Source organism: Mycetomoellerius zeteki, unplaced genomic scaffold (genome assembly GCF_001594055.1).
Source record: "Mycetomoellerius zeteki isolate Tzet28-1 unplaced genomic scaffold, Tzet1.0 scaffold228, whole genome shotgun sequence".
Classification (NCBI taxonomy): Eukaryota; Metazoa; Arthropoda; class Insecta; order Hymenoptera; family Formicidae; genus Mycetomoellerius; species Mycetomoellerius zeteki.
The window spans coordinates 939,543-962,245 of record NW_017257203.1 but is presented as its reverse complement, the minus strand read 5'-3'; the positions used below and the strand labels follow the sequence as shown (position 1 = coordinate 962,245).

Below are 22,703 nucleotides of genomic sequence, written 5' to 3'. Positions count from 1 at the left end.
CTGTTGAGTCTGCTGAACGCAGCCATTGATTTCGAATATACCGACATTGTAGCAACATGTAGGCAATGTGTATATGTATTGCCAGCCCTTTAACAGCAAGATAGCTGTATCAATGTTATCTTGTGTTGTCGGCAATATGAAAGCATTGCATGATGCTGTATATTATTATGGCAACATGATGGCAGTAGTGCGAATTTTGATGATGACGATTTTAAAGTTGTCGGCAAACTACTGGCAAGTTGCTACTCAAAGTTATCATATCATGAAGGCATCAAGTTGCCAACAAATGAAGACTCAGTTGCTGCAATTCTGATAGCAATACATGCTTAGCGATGCATACTTAGCAAGCAACATGCCAGCAACAAGATAGACACGTTACTATCTGAGTTGCTGTACGCATGATTTTTTTGCTTGCGCATGATTTATATGTGAGCTCTGAACGTACATGTGTATGTCTAAGGCGAGAATGGGGATTCTCTTAGCATACATATGTACGTTCAGGGAGCTTATTACGGTTTTTGTGACGAAGTGAAAATTACAAAAATGATCACATTCACTAGATGTTAACCAATAAATCAATAAATAAAAGAAGGGCAACGAGCCAATTATACTGTAAGATATTTAATAATCGTACATATACAAACGTTTCGACACCGATCGGATCATTTTCAATGTAAAACAACAAAACATTATTACATAAATTATCGGAAATTTTCGGTCACATTATACTGTTCAGTATGCGGTCCATATTTAAAATATCTTAAAGGTGATCTCATCTCACTTTTCACAATTCTTAAATTGTCTTAATGATGTAAGTTAGACGCCGAGAAGAAAACGCAATTAACAAAGTTATGTTTAATAAAAAATAAGCCATAATACTGTTGGATATATCCTCGACGATGTACAGCGACGTTGATAACGTCATTAAGACAATTTAAGAATTGTGAAAAGTGAGATGAGATCACCTTTAAGATATTTTAAATATGGACCGCATACTGAACAGTATAATGTGACCGAAAATTTCCGATAATTTATGTAATAATATTTTGTTGTTTTACATTGAAAATGATCCGATCGGTGTCGAAACGTTTGTATATGTACGATTATTAAATATACAGTATAATTGGTTCGTTGCCCTTCTTTTATTTATTGATTTATTCTAATTGAGCCACATTAACAATTATTTTAACCAATGAAGTTATAAATATTTTAGTAAATTCAATCACTTTTGTAATTTTTACTTCGTCACAAGAAACCGTAATAAGCCCCCAGAGCTCACATATAAATCACGCACAAGCGCACAGCAAACATGCTTTCAGACAAGGACAGACAGATGTTGCAGACACTTTTGGTCATCCATGACCCTTCCAGTATGTATGTTCTAAGGCCGTAAAGCCATAAGAAATTAACCAACCACAATCGATAATTTTTTTTCATATTCAACTGTGATTGATCAATTTCTTAAGACTTTACGGTTTACGGGCTCTTAAAGCAAGGTTGTGGACCGAGCATTATGCGTTATACAAAGGACCGGTCTCATCAATTCCGATTAATCTAATCGATTACTGCTTGGTTTATGCTTCGGTCTTAAGCGGGGAGCACTGCTTTAAGCGGGGAGCACAGACTCTCACATAACGCATACCACATAAAGCATAAGAAATTCAACCAATCAGATATCTTTATTTCATTGAAAGGAAGGAAATGAAGGATTTTGATTGGTTCATTTTCTTGTGCATTACGTGTTATGCGTTATACAAGAGTCTGTGTTCCCCGCTTTACATAACGTATAACACGTAATGCATAAGAAAATAAACCAAAGTCCTTCGTTTCCTTTCTTTCCATGCAATAAAGAACTATGATTGGTTGAATTTCTTATATGCCTTATGTGTTATGCAAGAATCTGTGCTCCCCGCTTTAACCTTAAAATCCTTAAATTCAGTCAATAGGGCTGTCAGTCTTAATTGGTCCTAACTGAAATCTATATTCCATTGGCTGAATTTTAGGATTTTAGAGTTAAGACCGAAGCATGAACCAGACATGTGTCAACTATGATTGGTCAATTCTGCTGAATAGCAAATGCAATTGGTCAATTCCAATGTAACAATCGATTAAGTTAATTGGAGTTGGGACCGGCCTAAAGTCTGTGTAGCGGCCTTTACTTTCTCTCTATTAAATAGGTCTGTTTGTGTTGCTTGAAATAAAATCTCAAAATTGCTGTTGCATTTAAAATATAGAAATAAATATACTATATTCGGACATTTAAAAAAGAGAAATCGAAGATTTTAAATGCAAATGTACAAACAACGCGAACAGAATGTTTGAATATCTATCTCCTTTCAAGTGCAAAAATTTTATGGGATTTTAGGCAACGCGAACAGATCTCAAATTTCGGACATGATTATAATTTATAGTATAGAATTTTGTTTTAAATACCCCGTAAATAGTATTAATTATTTTATTTCTAGTATTTTTAAAAAAGATATTCTGCCACATGTAAAACGTTCATTGAACGAAGAAAATGGAGCGAGTAGTTACTCCAACGGAGTAACAATAAACATGACGCGTATAATTCAATCATAAATTGCTGCCTTCAGCTACGCGAATTTTTAAGCCATATACTGAGATTTATAAAACATAATGAGAATGACTTAAGATAATGGAATCATACGATGCTCGATTTCTTGCGAATGATAAGCATGCATGCATGCTGTTATGCTTGCTTTGATGCATACAGGTCCACTTGATGCCACGAATGCTTCAAAGCATTTTTTGATTGGTCAGTTAGTAAAATTATTTCTTTCGATTGGTCAATCAAACGTTTCGAAGCATTTGTAGCGTCAAGTGGTCCGCATCCACAGTCTGACGTTTGACAAATAACTATGAAATTAGCAATTGTTTCTTTTGATTGGTGCATGTAAGGAGATAAACTATGAAGTCTATAATAAATCTATAATAAATATATAAAAGTCATGTATATGTAGCATGCACCGCTCAATGCATGAGCGAATTCTAGCATCAGAGCGGGCATGACTGTATGCATGTTATCAAGAAATCGAACATCATGTGATTCCATCTTTAGATAAAATATAAAATGACATAACATGAAATTATTCGAAACTGATAATCGTAAATAATCATAAAATTATTTCAGACAAATATCAACATACACAAAATAAGTAGTAAAAAAATAACATCGTATTTCAGGTATGGCAAGGGATTCGGATTGTTTCCAAAAGATTCCGTGTTTAACATTTCAAATCCTATATACGGTTTAATGTTTTATACTCTGATCACAATTTTAAGTATGTATTCAATTACTGTCGCCTACGTTCCTGTACATACGTTTTACATAACAATAACAAATCTTTTTTTTTTTCAGGTATGATTAATAATTACACCTTTTCGGCCGCCACTGTTATTCTGGGAATAATCTCTAATATTTTATCGATATACTTAATCCATATATTATATCTACAAAGAGATATCTGCGTTGTGTGTATTAGCATGTACATTATAAATGTGGTGATCACATTTCTCGCTATCAAAAAATTCCGAAAATTCCAAAAATTTACCTCAGGCGATACGCATAAAAAGGTGAAATAAAAATAAAAAAGAATAATTGTATTTTTGCGATATATCGATCAAAAAATATTTTAATAATTTTTTCTATTATTTTCTATTTCTGTAAAATTTATACAATGTAAATATCCAGCAAACAATATAACATAGATATATAACATGTGTATTTATACGTATATGTTATATTCGATGTTTACTGGATATAATATATAAATGTGTGATTTAGAATTTAAATAAACGTAAATTCTCAAATACTTTTAACGAAAGAGATTACAGTATTTTTGTCACATTATTTCACATTATACAGTGCAAACAATTGAATGAATTTTTCTATGTTATAATGTATGTAACATTTTAAATAAAAGATATAGTAATTAATTAATATTGCAGATAAAAGAGAGAACTTTTGTTTATAGGTATAGGTATATTTATATTATATTATTGTAAATCAACAATATGAACAATATAAATAATATTTTTTAGACCGTACATGTAAGAACACAATCGATAAACTAGAACCCTATATCGGTCGAAGCTAGATCTTAAAATGCTTAAATAATTCAAGCTTGAATCACTAAATATACTATATATGTACTTGACATATATACCACACTTGTAGTCTAACAAACTGTGCGCCAAAAAGTTTCCGAAGGATTACCGAGGCTCGGTAGTCTAATGGCTTAGGACGCTCGTACGGAATACAAGAGATCCGGGTTCGACTCCCGGTCGAGATAATATTTTTCGCAATAAATTTAATTACAGTTTTTTCAGCATATTAACATCTTTGAAATATGATGCCTGTTTGAGCATCGAAATTATTAGAAATTAATTTAATTCGCGAAATTACTACAGTGGTTTAATTACGTTTATATAGTCTGGAAATTTTTCGGCGCGCTGTTTGTTAGACTACAACTACTACAAGTGTGGTATATATGTAGTACATATATAGCACATTTAGTGATTCAAGATTGAATTATTTAAGCATTTTAAGATCTAGTTTTGACCGATATAAGGTTCTAATTTATCGAATATAAATAATATTGCATTTATATGAAACTTGTACATCTATTCATTTATTAATAAAGTATACGCGGTTACGGATGTACAGAATGTCCTGCGATGCTTTTTTTCAAGGCTGTTGTTTTTATTAATATAATTACTCATAAAAAAATTCTTCAGATTGCCGAAAAAAAATATTAATAAAAAAAAAATACAAGTAATATACAGTAATAAAGAGAGCATTCTATACATTATATACCAAGAATAGTTAACGACCTTCACATATTCTGTTTTACGAGAATGTCAGTAATTTAACTGTCGAAAATACGTGACACGTAAACGTAAAAAATAAACGAAACATTCTGTAATATTTAAGATTTAGCGATTGTTATCGGTTCTACTTTAATAATTCTATATAATCAATTTCTAAGAACGTAGCTTTCACATCCTTGACTTCGATAGATCTAATTCACATTAAGTAATTCATGAAAACGTGTATGTCATACAGTAGAATTTATATTTATCTTGTCTACGCGAAAATGGTTTATAAAATGGTTATAAATTGTAACTGCAATACTTGCTAATTTCTTGAATAGTTTCCAGGATGTTGTCTATTTATAATCACTACAATTATTTACGTCACGCCAACAAAATCCCACATTAAAATACATAACGAAGTGATAATATGGAAATGAAGTTGTTTGATAAGAATAAATTGAAAAATTTAATGTATCTACAAATCCAAAAACATGATGTGGTCATTAGTGACGCAATTAAAAATGGGAGCAGAAAAGCAAGAACGGGAGATTTGAATGATAGCAAGAGAGGAAATAAAAAAAGAATATCAAAAGCACGTATGCAGAAGAATCTATAATATATGTAAAATACAAATGTATAATTCATTACCAGATCAGTAGCTTCTCTCCTAAGTTTTATATCGCTTTGAGATAAATTAAGATTTTATTTATAATATAATATTCGCGGGGAAGGATAGCGTAATTTAACGTCCGAAAGGATATACAGTTTATTATGTCACTAGATGGCTACCTTAATATTTGCCGTCTCTTAATAAATCTTTGTTACTACGGCTAATGCTGGCAAGAATACCAGGACTCTTCAACGGTGGCGTCTCGTCCAGGCGATTAAGGTGCAAATTGGAGGTATACGGTACACGGATTGGTGCGTCGACGCCATTCTTGTTGGCCTCGACGTTAAAGCTTTTGCTACGTGATAGCGATGACTTGTACGTACGTTCGGGTTTCGGTGGAGCCTGAAGAGTGCCATAAGCGGGCGTCGCGTTCACTTTGGACGACATGTTCACCGTGTTCTTGATCGATATATTGATCATGCTGCTGTGATGTTGGCTCATTTTGCCATATCTGCCGATATTCGGTGCCTGGTATCGTCTGGTCTGAGAGCGAGCTGACTGTTCACCACCGTTGGAATGCAAGCTCCGCGGTAACGTCTGGGTGGTCCGGAAGTGCTCCTCCCTCTCGTGATCGCTAACCAGTCTGCTAGTGGACTTGCTAAATCTGCCGAGGGAGCTGGAGGCGACGCTGAAACGCGGTTGTTTCCGAAAGGTGATTGCCTAGTCGTGCGGATTTTCTCTCGTCGACGTTTGCAGCGGCGACGATCGAATGAGCCTACCGAGTCATATATACGTTCGATTCCCATGCGTCCCTTCATGCAGCCTTCACCCTAAATCGAAGCACGGAGTCGCCGAGATGCGACTTAAAGATATATACCCAAGCGGCCCGATTTAGACTTCGCACTTAGGCTCCTGAAGCTTGCACAACTAACTTCGTCTTTGGCGATCGAGCGACATGAGATAGCAAGTTCGTCGTCTATTTCATGATGACAGATTCTGACCGAGAGACAAATTTTTACTGACAATGAAAGCGTGAAATCTTCGGAACACTATGTCATTCCTGATAAACATTTCATGCATAGATAGTTATGTAGAGTGTCTCGGATTAAGTTAGATCCCTCACACTTTCAATTCACAATCGATTTTCCCTTGGTGAAAATCAACGCCATCATTCATAATTCTATAATAATATTTCTCCTTTCGTTTTTCTAAACCTTTAACCGAAATTATCTACTTTGAAAATAAATCCCATCTGAACAATTTCTGTAACTTAATCCATACAACTCCCTTATGAACCTTAAGTAGTAATTCTTTACCAATTGAAAAAAAACCAGACAAGAGAAAGACAGAAGACCTATAATATTTTACAGAAGACACCACTGTACAGTGTTAAATGAAGATGTGAAGATATTTCAACAAGCGCAATAACGATAAGGGGCAGTATCAAGCATAGCGATCTAATTTAAGTAGGGGATAACTTATCAATCAAAATTTGTCTCGCTCTCGTTATATCGAGTACTTCGATTACCTGTGTTCGGAATCTACGGCAATTTTACCGGAACCGCGTGGTCTTCCGTGTCGCAGCCGGTCTCGGTCGTTCTCGTATCCTTTTTCACGGCCGTAGATACTGCCGCCGAAAGGATCCTCGCCCAAGTAATACCTCTGCAGGGGTGGTGGCGTGGATTCACTGCGTTGCCATTCCTGAATACCATGATCAGTCGTCCTGGTGATCTTCGTGATTTTACTCGACGCATTAGCGTTTCGCGGTGATCGTGGTGGTCTTTCCGGTGGTTTGTCCTCCATCGTGTCCCTTTCGCTGACGAAAGGAATGTTCTTGTCGATTACGTTGTATTGCAAATAGGTCGGGCCGTTGTCGTCGGTCTGCGTCAATTGTGAGGTAGAACCACCGCTTGTCCGTTTATTCTTTCTCTCCGTACTAGCTGAACGTAATTTACCCACCAGCTTCCGAAAGGATTCGCCGATCTTATACTTAGGCCCATGACCTAGATGTGAATAAATAGTAATATTTAATACACATATAATATTCGACTTTATTTTTAATCGGCTTTTGTTTTATTACTTTCCAGCAGCACATAATATTTATAAAATATTTACAAAATATTTATAAATATTTATAAGATTTATTTTAAATATTTTGTAAATATATTTTTGTGATCTTAGATTGCAAAGATTATAAACGTTTATTATAAACATTATGAAATATTTATTGTAAATGTTATAATAAAATGCTATGAAAATATTTAATGAGACATTATAATCAAAGTAAAAAATACTTATTAGAAATATTTTCTTATTTTATCATAAATATTACATAAAATATTTAATGTATATTTTAATAATATTTCGAATAAAACTTTATATAAAATATATACGAAATATTTATATAACGTTTAAAAAAATGAATTTTAATAAATATCATAAATATTCTGTACTGTCTGGATTATTTGTTATCAGATTGTTTTCCAATTCGATCGTAATAATGATATAAAATTTAAATTTTTTAAATTAAAGTATTTAAAAATATTTATAAATTTATAATTTAAATATTTTTTTAGCTTATTACTTCTATCAATTAATTATGAAGAAGACTTACCTTTAGATGCTCGTGAACTATCCGACTTTTTCTCTTCGCGACTATTTATCGGCGATTTCGGCGAGATTGATCGCGATCGTGGCGAAGTACTTCTATAATTGCGTTCGGGTGTTTGTGCTTGAACGTCGCGATTACGACTCTCCCAAGTTCTTTGTACCACGTGTACCGGACTTGAAGTACGACCTGACGGAAGCTCGTTCGAACTGATCTTTTCTTCAGATTTTGTCCACTATAAAAGAATTATCAATAATTCAGTTGCTGTATAATGTAGCGAAATAATGAAATATTTTACCAGTCTAGATCAATATAAATTAATTTAATAAACTATAATTAATAACATTAATATTATTAATATCATAAATTACATTTGTAATGAACAAAAGAGAGAGAGAGAGAGAAAGAAAGAATTTGCTGAATATAAACTAAACTTCCATTGCATTTAATATTTTCTCATAAATTTTAAGATAATTGCTATTGGCATAATGAAGAGAAATGTTCGTACTTGTTCTTTCGATCTTCGACGTATCGGTGGGGAAGGTGTACGTTGTCGTTCTTCAACAGAATCCTGATACTCACGTCGGAACGATTCGTAAGTTTTCGAATAAGATGATTCAACTTGATTTCTCTTATGCCCGTGGGCATGTCCGTTGGTACGTGAAGATTCCACGTATCGAACTGGAGAGTTTGATCGCGCATGATTTTGCTTCTCTGTGTAGAATACATTATACTCACATTTCGTGCATCATTTGATATTTATCGAAACAAAGTTGTTAAATAAATATATATACAATGTAGGTTTAAGATTATTTTCTAAACTTTATGTAGTAATATATTTTTGTCATCTCTATTTTTTTAAATTTTACAAGCTTATATTACACCTAAAAATAATGTTATACGAGAAGGTCAAATATTTTTTAATGTTTTAAGGAGTGATTCCTCATATATTAATTCAAGATGAAAACTTGAATGGTCACTTTATGTGACCACATGTCCGAAACAGCTTAGAAGATAGCCTTATTCTTAGGCCTATCCCTAATTTAAAAAAAAAAATAATGCATAGTTTCAAAAGACGAGGTTTTATGTTGAAGTTTACACAAAGTTTCAAGTTTCATCTCAAAATAACTCAATAATGGTTCTAGATATTCCTGAAAAAACAAAGTTTTTCCTTCAATTTTGACATTCTGTTTTTAAAACTAAGCTTTTCAAACATATGGTTTCTCATATACGATATATGAAGTTTTCTTTTTAAATTACTGGAAAAAATTACTCCTTAAAATCTATTTTAATACTTAAATTATAATACGTGAAATTAAAAGAAAACTGTTTTAAGAAAGAGAATTAATATTAAAAAATTATTTTTCATAATAAAAATTACTCCTTTTCTCATACCCTTTCCTTGATATCGTTCCGACCATTCGCTGATTCCATGAAAATATCCTGAAGGCGAGTTCGTCTCTCGACCACGTCGCTGATTGCGGCTGGAACTTACATTTTGATAATCGCGCTCTTTCGGCGTGCAGGATTTCATGGTGACATTGATGTAGCTCGTGTTAGTGCTAGTTGGAAGAGGAGAGTCATCGGCATCGAGGGATCCGTGCGAAGAGCGTGAATCGCTGCCGAAATGGCTTTCCAGCCACTTCGACGTTTCGAATTTTCTCGCCTCGTCCTCTTCCTCGAGATCCAACGGTTTCTTCGTTAAGGCATCTTTTCGAGCGGCATCCGAGAAACCTGTAATAATTAGCAACGATCTTTTAAAGAAAAGAAGCATGTCAATAGAAAAAAAAATATATATATAATATATGATATCTCTATAAATATATTCTTCAATAAGTTTTAATCCTTCAAGTCGAGATAATAAAAATAATTTGTCTTGAATGTAAATTTTTTCACTAAAGATAACATCTAGCAATCTTAAGGATGGAAGGCAATTCCGTCAGTTTTATCAGAGCGATCATATTTTATACTTCAGAAGTTATAACTCACAATTATCCGTTGATCATCTGATCAACCATTCGTAAATATGTAGAACGCAATGATAGAAAATCAATAGAGAAAGGCCACGTACCGGGATACTTGTGAAAACGAGTCGTCCGCATGCCCGTCGGTGATGGTGACCAGTCGCCTATTCGTTCTCCTTCGGTTGTCTCTGCAACGTAGCGCATTTCTCGGCCGACTCTCTCGCCGGCCGAGATGTAGTCCACTACGTCTTCTTCTCTTTTCTTGATATACCTCTGCGAGCTTTCCTTCTTCGTTTCAGAAGCGTCGTCGTCGTTCCTCCCGTCGTCCGGAACCTCGTCGTCTTTAATCTGAAGCAAAAACGATCGCGTTACTTGCAATTCCGATTTATGTGATAATATAATTATATAAATATATTAATTATGTATTATTATATATTTTACACATATAATTAAATAGTCTTACAATTCATAAAACCAGCGAAGGTAAACCGAGACAAGAAGAGAAAAATGACGGCAGGAGTATATTAACCAGTTTTTGCTGCTGCGACTCACCTCTTCGTGCTCGACCGTTCGCTTCTTCTCGGTAACGATTAATCCGTCAGCCTTCAGTTCCTTTTTCTCCAAGGTCTTCTCGGTGTCGATGACTTTGTTTGACCTAGTCGTGTGCTGGATGACCCGTGGACCAGACTGTGACGCCAATTGTTTCGAAGATTCGGCAAGAGCGACTCGTAAGTCACCCCTATTGTTACGCACCGCCTTTTGGTATGCCTGAAAACCAGATGTGGCCCGCATTAACCCTTGTCAGACACTCGCGGTCAATTATTGTCTCTGCAAGTCATTTTTCTTTGCATACACGATAAAACCACCTGATTTGGCCGTGCTGTTTCCTTCTTTCTTTCACGAAAATATTAGTTCATTGCTTTTAAAAAAGGACGTGACGTTGAACAACAGATAATAATATAAAGCAAGTACGCGCAATCTATACTAATAAATATATCAAAGATATCAAAAATAAGAAAGGAAAAATAATAAATTAAAAAATTATCGCGATCTTTATAAACTTTAATTAATAAATGTTTAACATGCAGAGATCGAGCATTTTAATTATTTGAACTTAATAACAGAAAATCAAAGCCAATAACTTATCGGTTACTTCTCTTTTGATCTGTCTAAATAAATCAATCGTGGCGATTCGATAATTGCCAATAAAAATAGGCCATGTTTCAATATTTGTTAATATTGTCTTAATCATTAATTTAATTTTAAGTTCCTCTCTCTCTTTCATTTTTTAAATATATTTATAACTTTTAATAAGATTGAAAGACCGCTAATGTTAAATATAATGCTTTAAATTAAGAAGCGCCATAACGGTCAGAACGTTAAGATGTTGAACTATTGTAAATTCATTTAAATGAATTAATTTCAGAAATTATAATTACGTGCCGATATGGTTGTCGGACTTTCAACGCAATCAAATCTGAAAATATTAATAATCCCCCCAAATTTCCCAACTTAAAAACTGTAATAAACTTATTGCGAAAAATAATGCCTCGGCCGGGAGTCGAACCCGGATCTCTTGCATTCCGTGCGAGCGTCCTAAGCCTTTGGACCACCGAGAAAAGTTTATAACTTTTCTTTATAACTTTTCTTTATAACTTTTCTTTAAAATATCTGACATTCGCAACACTAAAATCTGTACATCGAGTTATGAATTAAGAAATCCATCTATGCGTGTCATCAGACAATCAAATTAAATATTATACAAAGTGCCGCTTAAAATGATGACACGACACGATTCTCGGACCTTCATCGAAAGAACGACTCGAGTATTCGAACACGCCGAGGACGATGACGAGCATGACAAGTCGCGATAGACACTGGGAAAACTGTTTGCGGGACACTGTAAAATTACTTAATTTCAGTCGAACCTCATATCTGGTCTATTTGCAATGGGCGCGTTATGCCTTTCGGAACTAGAAACTCTATAACTATAAAGTCTGACCACGAGCAATTTTATGAAAACAAGAGTGAGAAAGAAGAATGTATAAATTGTTTTTTTTTATATATGCTATCTCATTCTCACTCATACTATCTTACTCCAAGGAACATGCAAAAGTCAACAAAAAATCCAAATGACTCTATTTTCATTTTTAATCAATAAACAATCAAATTTTGTAACCAAAAACCATCATTTTGACTTTTTCTTGACTTGGTGTTCCCTGGGACTCTTTCTAATTTAAGAAATTTGACAAAAAAGATTTTGGGCCGATCAAAAGTTTGCCATCTCGAGACCAAACTCCGTTATAGGGTCTTCGTTCGAAACAAATCCACGATCCGTTGCAATTTTGATGCAAATACGATTAATTTATACCTTAATTATACCTGCAACTATCTCGCTAAAGAGACACGATACGTCCAGCCGGCACGTCGCGTCCGATCAAGCGGCGCGTGTCTTTTTTCCGCGGAGCGATTGTCCCGGCATCTCTCGCGCGAGGACGACTGGTCCTGTTCGATGACGAGTAATCTTGAAATTATAAGGGAGCAGGACCACACAGAAGAGCGGACGAATTCCGAGGAATTCTCGCGAGGACACCCCCGCGTCGATTCCACCGACGAGAACGAACGCGGGACACTATCGCGGTCGGATTTGCGGCTGATCGCACCCGCGGTCCAGAGACGTGCGGAACAGCTGCTGAGACTGCGGCTGCTGGCATCTCATGGCTCCTTCATCGCCATTGGGTGAAGGGAGTGCAAAATCGAGAGATCATCGACTTCCACTTCTTGAGATCCCTTTCCCTCTCTTTCTCTCTCTTTGTCTCTCGCTTTTCGTGATCCCCTTCTCCCTCGCTCTCCCGTTCCCTCTCTCGCTCAAGAGTGCCCGTTCGCCGTTTAACTCCGTCCTTCCTTCGTCCTCTTCGTCCCAGAACGATTCGACCTCCTCCGTCCTGAATCGTTCATGCGCGCGAGAGCGTCTCCTCTCGCGTATTATACCTGTTGCCCGTCTTTCGCAATCCGGGTATCCCCGCGAGGTTTGTGAAACCTCGTTGCGATTTACTTGGATGCGATTGCATGCCGCATAGATTGGTATCGAGGGAGAGTGAGAGCTTTTTTCTGTACTCCGAGCTATTCTCGGACTTGTCTAGTTGCGCTAACACGCGTTAAACGTGTAGTGTGTTATTATGACACTTGGAACGTGACGATCTATCGCATATTACCACGTCAAACAACATAAACGTCAAACTACATTCTTAATTTATAGCTTGTGATTAGCATCTCAGAAATGAATTCAATAATAAAATGGCTATCAGAAACTGACGTGTTATTTCAGAAGAATAAACGAACACATATTTTATTTAAAAACCGAATAAAACGAAGAGAGAATTTTAATTTGAATGTAAGACATTTCTTGATTGTAAAACTTCTATAAGCTTTTAATTTACAAAAGAAATTAAATACAAGAGAAATTCTTCAGAACTGTGATGTTTTTATCTTTCTCGGTATGCATTTTTGTGATGCTTTTATCTTTCTCAGTATGCATTTTTGGATCTATTGTCATTACCTTGTCAAACGATATGAATGTCAAGATAACATTCTGGATTTATAGTTTATGATTAGATCAAAAATATAAACGCGATAAAAAAAATGTCTTTAGAAAAGAATTTATTATTTCAGAAGTAGATAAATATATATTATTTTATTTTAAAAATGAATAAAATAAAGAGAAGGTTCTAATCTAAACGTAAACTGTTTCTCGACTGCTATCACGATTTTGCTAAAGTACCTAAAATATTAGCTGGATGCAAATCTGAATGTTGTTGAATATTACTATAAAAATAATTATGTATGGAGTTAAAATAATTATGTAGGAGCGTGTTCGGATTCTCACCAGGGTGCTCCCCAAGCGTCGTATCATCCTTGTTTAACATTCAGTAAATAACGAGGAGTGATATCTGGATGGCACTCGGATGGAAATCTGAACATAGTCTAGCAGGATGCTCAAACTGGTTACTGGAATGTCAAACTTTTTGCTTACGTTGTGCTTGAATTTCCTGCATAATTATTTTAACAATCCAACAAAATTATTTTCAAATTTGTATCTATCAAAATTTTTAGATACTTCAATAAAGTCGTTTTTGCGATGCATATAAAACTTCTAAAAATTTTTGCAGAAAGAAATTAAGTAACAAAGGAAACTTTTCAGAGCTGTACTATTTCTATTTTTTTCCAGTATACGTTTTTGGTACTTATACAAAAAATCGTAATATCAACAAAAAAGTGCGACATTAAGATCTCACGTGGAGAAACATCGTTCGAACATGCCTCCTTTCTGCAGCTTCGCAAATGATTTCGTAACGATGGTGAAGTGAATATCTGGCGCCATGCTGACCGAATCTCACTGAGCTTAAGACACGTCGACACGGCGAGCTATCAGACGGGACGAGTCTCTCGAGAACAAACAGCGCGACCTTTTCGCGGCGCGTGACGCCAGGAAAGAGAATGCGCATACAGCCGTGTACCCCGTGGCACGCGCAGGTGGAATTCAGATGGTGGGTGTGTCGCGGGTGCATGTATACCTCGTCCGAGATATCTCCCAACTGCTGACGATCCTCCGTCTCGAGTCTCTCCTCGATCTCCTCGCGGCTCCTCACCACCGTCTCATTCAGCTCCTTTTGCACGACGTTACCGCCATTTCCGGTCACAGTACCACCTGCCGCCGGCCGCCAGTCGACCTCCTGCGGTTGATCCCCGGTCGTGCGTCTCTAAACACCGGTTCGCGAACCAGTTAAAAGCACGTTTCCTTACGCGCGGGCGCGTAATACTACAAAGAAAGCCGATTCTGATACGCAAATGTATTGCAGAATCAATGAACAATGGACGCATGTCGAAAAGTAAGAAAGAAGAAAATTCTGCCGACTGTTACTCGTCACGTCTTCCATTTCATAAAAATTATTACGACTAATAACTACGAGTAATAATACGCGTTCTGGAATTTTGTTCATTATTACGAGAGAAGGCAGAAATAATAGAAAAATTTAAGATATAAGAATTTAGCATTTATTATGAGTAGATTTTAAGAAGTCGAGATTATTTATGCCATTTATGTTTTGTATATTATACATGAAAATAACGATCTCGCTAAAGTATCTGAAAATTTAACTACCTACAGATCAGAATTTTGTTGGACTATGAAAATAAATTTTTATAGTTGATGGTCCAACAAAATTATTTTCAAATCTGTATGTTTATTTTTAGATATTTCAGCAAACCTATTCTTTTCATGTATTAAATCTATCTTGAGCCATTTATTTTCTAAATTCTTTGGAATCTCACTCTAAAGAGTGAAAATTGAGTTTTAAAATGGAGTGGCTTAATTTTCAATCTTTGATTTGACTTTTCAGAGTGAGATTCATTCTAAAAGTCTTAGAGAATATATTAATGGACTAAGAATTCGACAAACGTGCGAACCTCCTGAGTCGTATGTTCCTGTTGCTCGACGTCTTCGGTTGTGTTTGTGGTGACAAGGGGTCCGGAGTCGACGACGACTTCTCCGTCCTCGAGAACAACCTGTCGCTTCACCCTCGTCTCGATCTGCCGCGTGGTGGTAATCTCCTTTTTCTTGCGGGTCTCCCATTCTTCTGAAAGGCGGAAGCGGGCATTCTTTCAGCTTGACTCGCAACACCGGCATTGTTTCGCAAAACTAATTTCTCGGTCCCGAACAAACGGACATAAAACGTGGGTGATGAGTCGACGATGGCACAGGGAGAGGTGCCTTTATGCCTCTGTCGACATTACTGTCAACTATCGCGCCTTTGTAAGCACTTCTGGCTACGTCGAAGGAACGAAATAACAGTTATATACCTTGAATAAACAGTTACTTTTGTGATCGTGATGTTTGTCAAATAAAAAAATAAAACTAACAAAAAAGGTTCTTTATTTTTTAAAATGCCCAATTCACAATATCTAATCTTTCGTTTGAGCGATAAGATTGATGAAGGTTTGGCAGATATAAATCCATTTAGATACTAAAACTTTTAGGTCGTATATCTCTTGTAGTATCTTAGTTTTTTTTTTTGAGTTTTATTGTTAGTGCATCTCGAAAAGCAACGAAAATAGTCTCTTGGAAATTCAGAAAAGATATTCTAGCAAAATAGTTTTTTATAAGTAGACTGACAGTGTACAGAATATTTATTTACTATTTCACATTTATCATACGGAATATTTAATGTTTTTCTACTCTTTTGGTTATGATGAATTACAATAGTATTAATAGCGGCGTCTTAATAAATTTTCATTTTGTACGCTAGTAGTATAAACGGCCGACAGATTACCATTTTCGTTCGTAGATTAATATTTTTGTTCGAGGAATTTACCTTCTTTGATTAATGCCACGGAGTCCTCAGGGTCAACCTGAAAAAGGAAACAATACGTATGTAAATCCGCCTACGAGACCATCGAAGAAGCGATTCCTTTCGGCTAAGGACATTCTGGGGAAGTTACGTATCACGAGAAGTACGTCTACCGCAAATAACTTCGCCTTAACCGCTTTCTTACTCCATGTTACACGCGACTAAACTCCTGACCGACACCCGGCAGATTCCGATCCGACAGGAATGTTAACGTGGAGTAAAATCATTTACAAAATCGACTCTGATGAATAAACGCGTGAGTGATTTACAGGGGATCGTGTCCGACACAATTATATGAATTACAATAATTTAAGAATAATTAATCATGAATATTTTGAAGAATTTAAGGCGAAAATATTATTGAGAAAAGCCAGTAATTGTATACAGAAATTTATCAAGTAAATTGACGAATTTTTATCTATCGAAGCGTGAAATAATTTATTCAATAAATGTCGATCAATCTACTCCGTTCGCCAAATCTATCTTTTATTCATTTTCTATTCGACAAATTTCTATGTTAATTTCTTAGATTTATTCTTAACAGTTTCTCTTTCTCTCTGTTGTTCTATTTAAATTTACTATACAATCATATAGTTTGGATCAATGCGATTAAAAAGTTCTAAAAAATATAAAAAATTTTATAGAAAAAGGACATAACAGATTTGCTTAACAAAGACCAAATACAGAGAAAAAATTTTTGAATAAAACGTTAATGTATCTCTCTATAAGAAAATAATTACATTTTTATTTAAATAGACCGGAACAGACCAGCAAAATTAAATAATTCATTATTTTATCAATATTTCATATATTAATATATAAAATATTGATAAAATAATGAATTATTTAATTTTGCTGCTTTGTTCCGGTTTATTTAAACCAAAATGAGTCGAAACGTCTAATTACGTAATTATATATTGCTTTTAGAAAAATTGTTACTCATTGTTCTCTCACAGCGCTAACTCTCAATTGTCCCCATTATTTCAGTACTTGTTCGTATATTAGAGTTTTCGAATATAGGAAATGTAGGCGCGAGAATGTGAACTCTGAAGGAGAAACGCGTGAGTATCTGAGAAAATGCATTCTGAAGAGGTCGGAGAAAATGTTACTCACGAGAATAGAGGAGTGGGTATTCGCTGGTGGACGGGCCTCGTATCGGCGTGTCGAAATCACCTCCATCATTCGATCATGTCTGCTACGTGGTCCTGATGTTCCTGTTGAGTTATTCGGTCTGTCGTTGCAAGGAGGAATTCAGCTGATAGACCGCGTGAGCAATGTTTCTTCTCACGCTCTGTTACAATCGAAATAATAATTAATTTATATAAAAAAAGTCCAAAACTGAAAATAAAAATACTAATGAAATGAACTCTTCGGTCAGCAATATCCTTTTCAATTAAATGATATCACTTTTATTTTAATCAAAATAGTAAAGCGTGAAATATTTTGATTGAGAAGGGAGGAAATTTTAAGAGAGAATAAAAAAATTGCTCTGTTTACACTCTTGACGACCCATGCAAGATAAAAAGTTATCAAACACAACGTAATGTATTTTGACGACCAAAATGGCGCTAAAGTGGCGAATTAAACAAAATAATTAATTAAAAATTATTTTTCTTTCAATCACGATTCATTTTAACGTTATTTCGACGTTAAAATGAATCGTGATCTATTAAATTTTTCTACTTGGGAATCATCTTATATAACGTTAAAGATCTTTGAGGAAATTAAGTTTAATATTACAGTTGTCTGACATTTTATACATCTTAGGGTGACGCTAAGAACATCACGGTTCCTTCGATAATACGGGATTCGATTCAAGATATTAGTCCTGCCGCCGCGAGCGCGCCATCCCTCTTCTCATTCTTCCGCTACGTCGACGCACATGTGAGGAACACGCAGCTCATGGAGGTGCAATAATTCATCGGGAAGCTCTCTCTGCGTAGAGAGAGAAGCCGAAGGCCGCGGTGGCACGCGGGCCTGTGGTCGCGACCACCTCGATATGGTACGCGTGATACGATATTGAGATGGCTAAAGACACCACGTACGGCCGGTTGCTCTATGCCCTATATCAATGGCGTAAGTGACTTCTCTCACAAACATTTATGAGTCCTTGATCGCAGATTTCGCGTGGATTGAGTTGTCTGTTCATCCGAAAGGATAACGACGCGCAATTGAGGGACAATTAATTTCTCGCTGCGGCTTTTGAGATAATAATTCCAGAAACTGCAAAAATGAGATACTAGCAGTAGAATAAACGGATTAATCTTTTATTGGCAAAAAATACTAGATGAATAGTTGAATATTATAATACTCTGGAATAGAAAAATGTAAAAAGTTTACACGAGATTTAGATTTTCTGATTGCAGTTGATACTGTAATTAGAATATGGAAAGAACGATTTTTACTGAAAAATATTTAAAAGTTTAGGTAGATATAGATCTGAAAATAATTTTGTCGGACATCAAAATAATTATGTAAAAAAACTCAAGCATGATGAGCAATGCTGCAAAGTTTTAATATTCTAGCAACTTGTTTGAGCGTTTTATAATTATTTTGATAGTTTAACGAAATTATTTTTAGATCTGTATCTAGTTCAATACTTCAGCAAAATTAATCTTTTCGTGTAATAAGTGTCAAAATATACAGATTATGTATTATTTCTGTAACATTTCAAGTTCTAATTATATTAGATTTTAAGCGCTCAATTTGACTATCTCAGTCGTCGCTTCACTACGAAAAGTTTCACTAATGGAGCAATTTAATCCGTTTCACAAAGAGCTTTGCCTACGCCTCTGAACATTTGCGTCCTTGCGGTTGAAATTACGCACGCGTTTTCCCCACCTCAGACTCTGGACAGGTATGTATAAGTATTTAAACTTTTTCTATCTTTTAGGATCTATGGTCATAAAGTGTGGTTTTGAAACGAGTACACATTAAATGTGTTTAATGTGATTTTTAAGTACTTTATAGAAGTACTGCGGTATATATATAAATCGTCGTATAATTTCTTAATGACGCTTAACTTATTTAACGTTGTTAATTACAAGTCCTTCATTTGCATGATGTTTATTTTATCATTTAATTAATAATGTAAAAGAAAATCCAAGAAATTTTAATAAGCAAATCAATTTTTATTTATCAATTTAAACTAAATTTTACAATAAATACTTCAACGTGCTCGACGCATCATACACTGTAAAAAATAAAATGTTAATTTTAACTTAAAGGAATTTAGTGGACTTTCTAAGCATGCAAAAATGTTAAAATTAACGCAAAAATATTAATTTTAACATTTTTGCATGTCTCAAAAAGTCCACTAAACGTCTGTAAGTTAAAATTAACATTTAATTTTTTACAGTGTATGCACATGTAAGAATTATTTCGTAAGCATGTTTAAAAATTAACATTCCTTTGTTTCTCTGCTTTCTTGCCATCTCAACAGAGGTCGTAAACGCGCCAATAAACATATCTCATGAATAGATCTAAGAGGACAAGTATGCACTTTGCATTGACAACATACTTCTTTGGTAATCCGCCATACGACCATGTTAGTCTCACCTTATTGGATATGCGTGTGACGTCAGAGATGCGTCAGCGTGTAAAAGCGAATAACTCGAAAAGTCCGTGACATTTCACGCACTTTGTCTAGGACAGAATGAACTCCTAAGAATAACAGTAAAAAAATTCACTTAAGGAATAACATAATCATCCTTGATAGTAATAGGTCATTAAAATATCGTTAAATGGGTCATTATTATATATCTAAATGGAAAGTGATAATTTTATTTTTTTTTCCATCTATGATCGAATTGTCAATGGATTCTGACACATTTTTTTACGAAAACAGATTAAATAATTGATGCAGCAGAGTTCTTGATATATATAAATTCAAATGTAAATCTATTTCCTACAATTTTATTCATAATTTCATGATATTCGCGGAATTTGAACAGAAAGACTTTTACTTCTCACAAATTTTTTATTATACTAAGTCTGAAATTTTGTTATACAGAATTAATCCGTTCAATAAAAATTTATTCTTAGATTATTTACAAACGTTAAAGTAAATAAAGTTCCAAAAAATATATGTTATTTGTTCAAAGAAGTTCATGGTTGAGATCCATAAGCCTGCATTTCTTCAGAAAGCTACATTGACGAGATTTCACTAACGTCTCATTAATTTTGACCGCTTCTGTAGCCCTGATCGTTGCATAAACGCAACACGGACAACGGGAGATTAAATTAACGTTAATCGACATTGGCGAAACTCTCTTCGTTAAATAGATCGAGGTAAAGTGCACGCGGAATGTTTGAATCATGCCCGACCCGCCGCGCCGCGTCGCGTCGCGTCGTCGCGGTGATTTCAACGCGCGGCGGGAAGCGCGAAAATCAGCGATTTAAGCGAGAGCGGCTAAGGACCACTGCATTTACATTGCCGTAGCGTCTTATGCCTTACGTCAACACATACTCTCTAAAATTCTTAGAGTGTATCTCACTCTGAAGAGTGAAATCTCACTTTCAAAGATCTCACCCTTTACCAAGACTGGCTCGATTTCGACTCTTTAGAATAAGATTCCATTCGAAAAAATTTAGAGAGTATAGTCAACGTAAAACGTAACGTAGATATATAACGCACAAAGAAGGACGTAGCATAAGAAGAGGTAATTCAATTTTTATTCTTTAAATTCTTTTGAATCTCGTTCTAAAAAATAAAAATTGAGCCAGTCTTAAAAAAGAGTGGCTTAATTTTCAATCTTTAAGAGTAAGATGTCACTCTTCAGAGTGACAATTCATTCTAAAAGTGTACGTGCGGTGGCCCTAACAACAAGTGGACAGTGACGCTGAACACGTGACCTCGTCAAGGACGTCGCCATTTTGGTTGAAAATGCGAAGCGGGCTCGTTCGATCGCGCTCGAATCCATTTTAGGACCGCGCGGCACTGAGAATCTATCAGCGGGAACGGGCACCTTGGCTTTCACGCCAAATACAGTTTGAGGTCGATCACTCGTGGCGACCGATCGTTATCAGCGAACGATCGCGGGAAAACGCTAATTCGAAATCGATAAACGTCTGTTCGAACGCTCGAATAATCGTCGTGCACTGAGAAGATTCTCATCGCTCCCGCCGCGCACGACTCGTTATGTAAGAGACTGACAATGCCACTCGCGTAATATCCTCGGCGAGGAAAAGCCGTTCGCCGATGCGTCGACCGATCCTTTCTTGGAAACGCGAAATGCACACGCGTCTATCAGCGTCACGCATAAAAGAGAGATCAGAGAGTAGGATGTTAGAACGCAAAGTGAAATTTTTAGGAAGAAAAGATAGGACAACGTGAGAGTAAGAAAGCACATCGATTGTTTACACTCACCTACACTCCACTCGTTCACGCTTGTTTCCGCGAGTTACGCCCAGAGATCTTTACGGAAATCAACGCGATTATGAGATCGATTTTCAGCGAATTTGAAAATCGACGTTTTCCTCGACGAACATTTTCAATGTTTTGAAAAAATTAATTTATCAATCTTGTGTCAACGAAGAGACGATTCGAACGACGAACGACTGTGAATGCGAACGAGCGCGTTGCTTACGACGCGCGGAACGAAAGTACTCGACGAGAACTCGCGCCGCATGCTTTCGCGCCAGCGCTCGCGATACTGTCCGGCCGTCGAGTACTTTCTGACGGATCCACCTGGGGCACCTCAGGCTCGAGTCTAGCAGGTGAGGCGCCCCAGAGTGCGTGGTGAACCGCGCCTGGGACAACTTCTTCCAACGCAACCTCTCTGGAAAGACAAATATAGAATTCGGCGCATCGTGACGCCGAATCTTTTGGGTCCATGAATTATGGACTCTCGTCTTCCTCCGTGGTTTCCTAAAAAGGAACGTCCCAGACGCGCGTTAAGTGGACCAGCTTGCCCATGAAAGCGCGAATAGTAATCGCGAGAATTCCAGAATAGGAACACAAACGCGTGACTGGATTATTCATTTTATTATTCAAGGTTTCGGCGTACTTCTTGCGATATTTCTGATAAGTCTTTTTTAGAATTTCAAAACGATAATAAAGACTGGTTATTTTGTATTTAAAAGAGTACAAAAGCAAGAGTATTTTTCTATTATATTATTAATCGTAATAGACCTCAAGTAGACTTGGATTTAATTATCCAGTCAATCATTGCATTATTACCTTATAAGAACACCAATTGAGGAAATTTTTTATGTGCACAAAAACTTCAATTTATTTTACATATTTTAAAAGTGTATGAAAAAAAGTAAATTTACTT

At 35.7% G+C, this 22,703-nt stretch overlaps 2 protein-coding genes across 2 annotated transcripts in view; one reads left to right on the top strand and one right to left on the bottom strand.

The window, feature by feature from the left end:
• Nucleotides 1-3,611, top strand: part of Vkor (Vitamin-K epoxide reductase) — an 8,230-nt gene extending 4,619 nt beyond the window's left edge. Inside the window, exons 2-3 of the mRNA XM_018448995.1 lie at nt 3,205-3,302; nt 3,380-3,611. Coding sequence (XP_018304497.1) covers nt 3,205-3,302; nt 3,380-3,603 — 322 coding nt within the window. The 3' untranslated portion in view covers nt 3,604-3,611. The remainder of the gene's footprint in view (nt 1-3,204; nt 3,303-3,379) is intronic.
• A 1,889-nt stretch (nt 3,612-5,500) lies between these two features.
• On the bottom strand, nt 5,501-22,060 carry chas (chascon). The gene is made up of 12 exons (XM_018449008.1): nt 21,794-22,060; nt 17,539-17,716; nt 16,390-16,426; nt 15,485-15,654; nt 14,593-14,778; nt 10,571-10,786; nt 10,126-10,366; nt 9,450-9,788; nt 8,563-8,768; nt 8,061-8,289; nt 6,975-7,449; nt 5,501-6,134 (listed from the first exon to the last, which is right to left on the bottom strand). Exons 2-12 carry the CDS (start codon nt 17,605-17,607, stop codon nt 5,627-5,629), a joined length of 2,676 nt encoding a protein of 891 aa, XP_018304510.1. The 5' UTR covers nt 17,608-17,716; nt 21,794-22,060; the 3' UTR covers nt 5,501-5,626.
• Nucleotides 22,061-22,703: the final 643 nt, after the last annotated feature.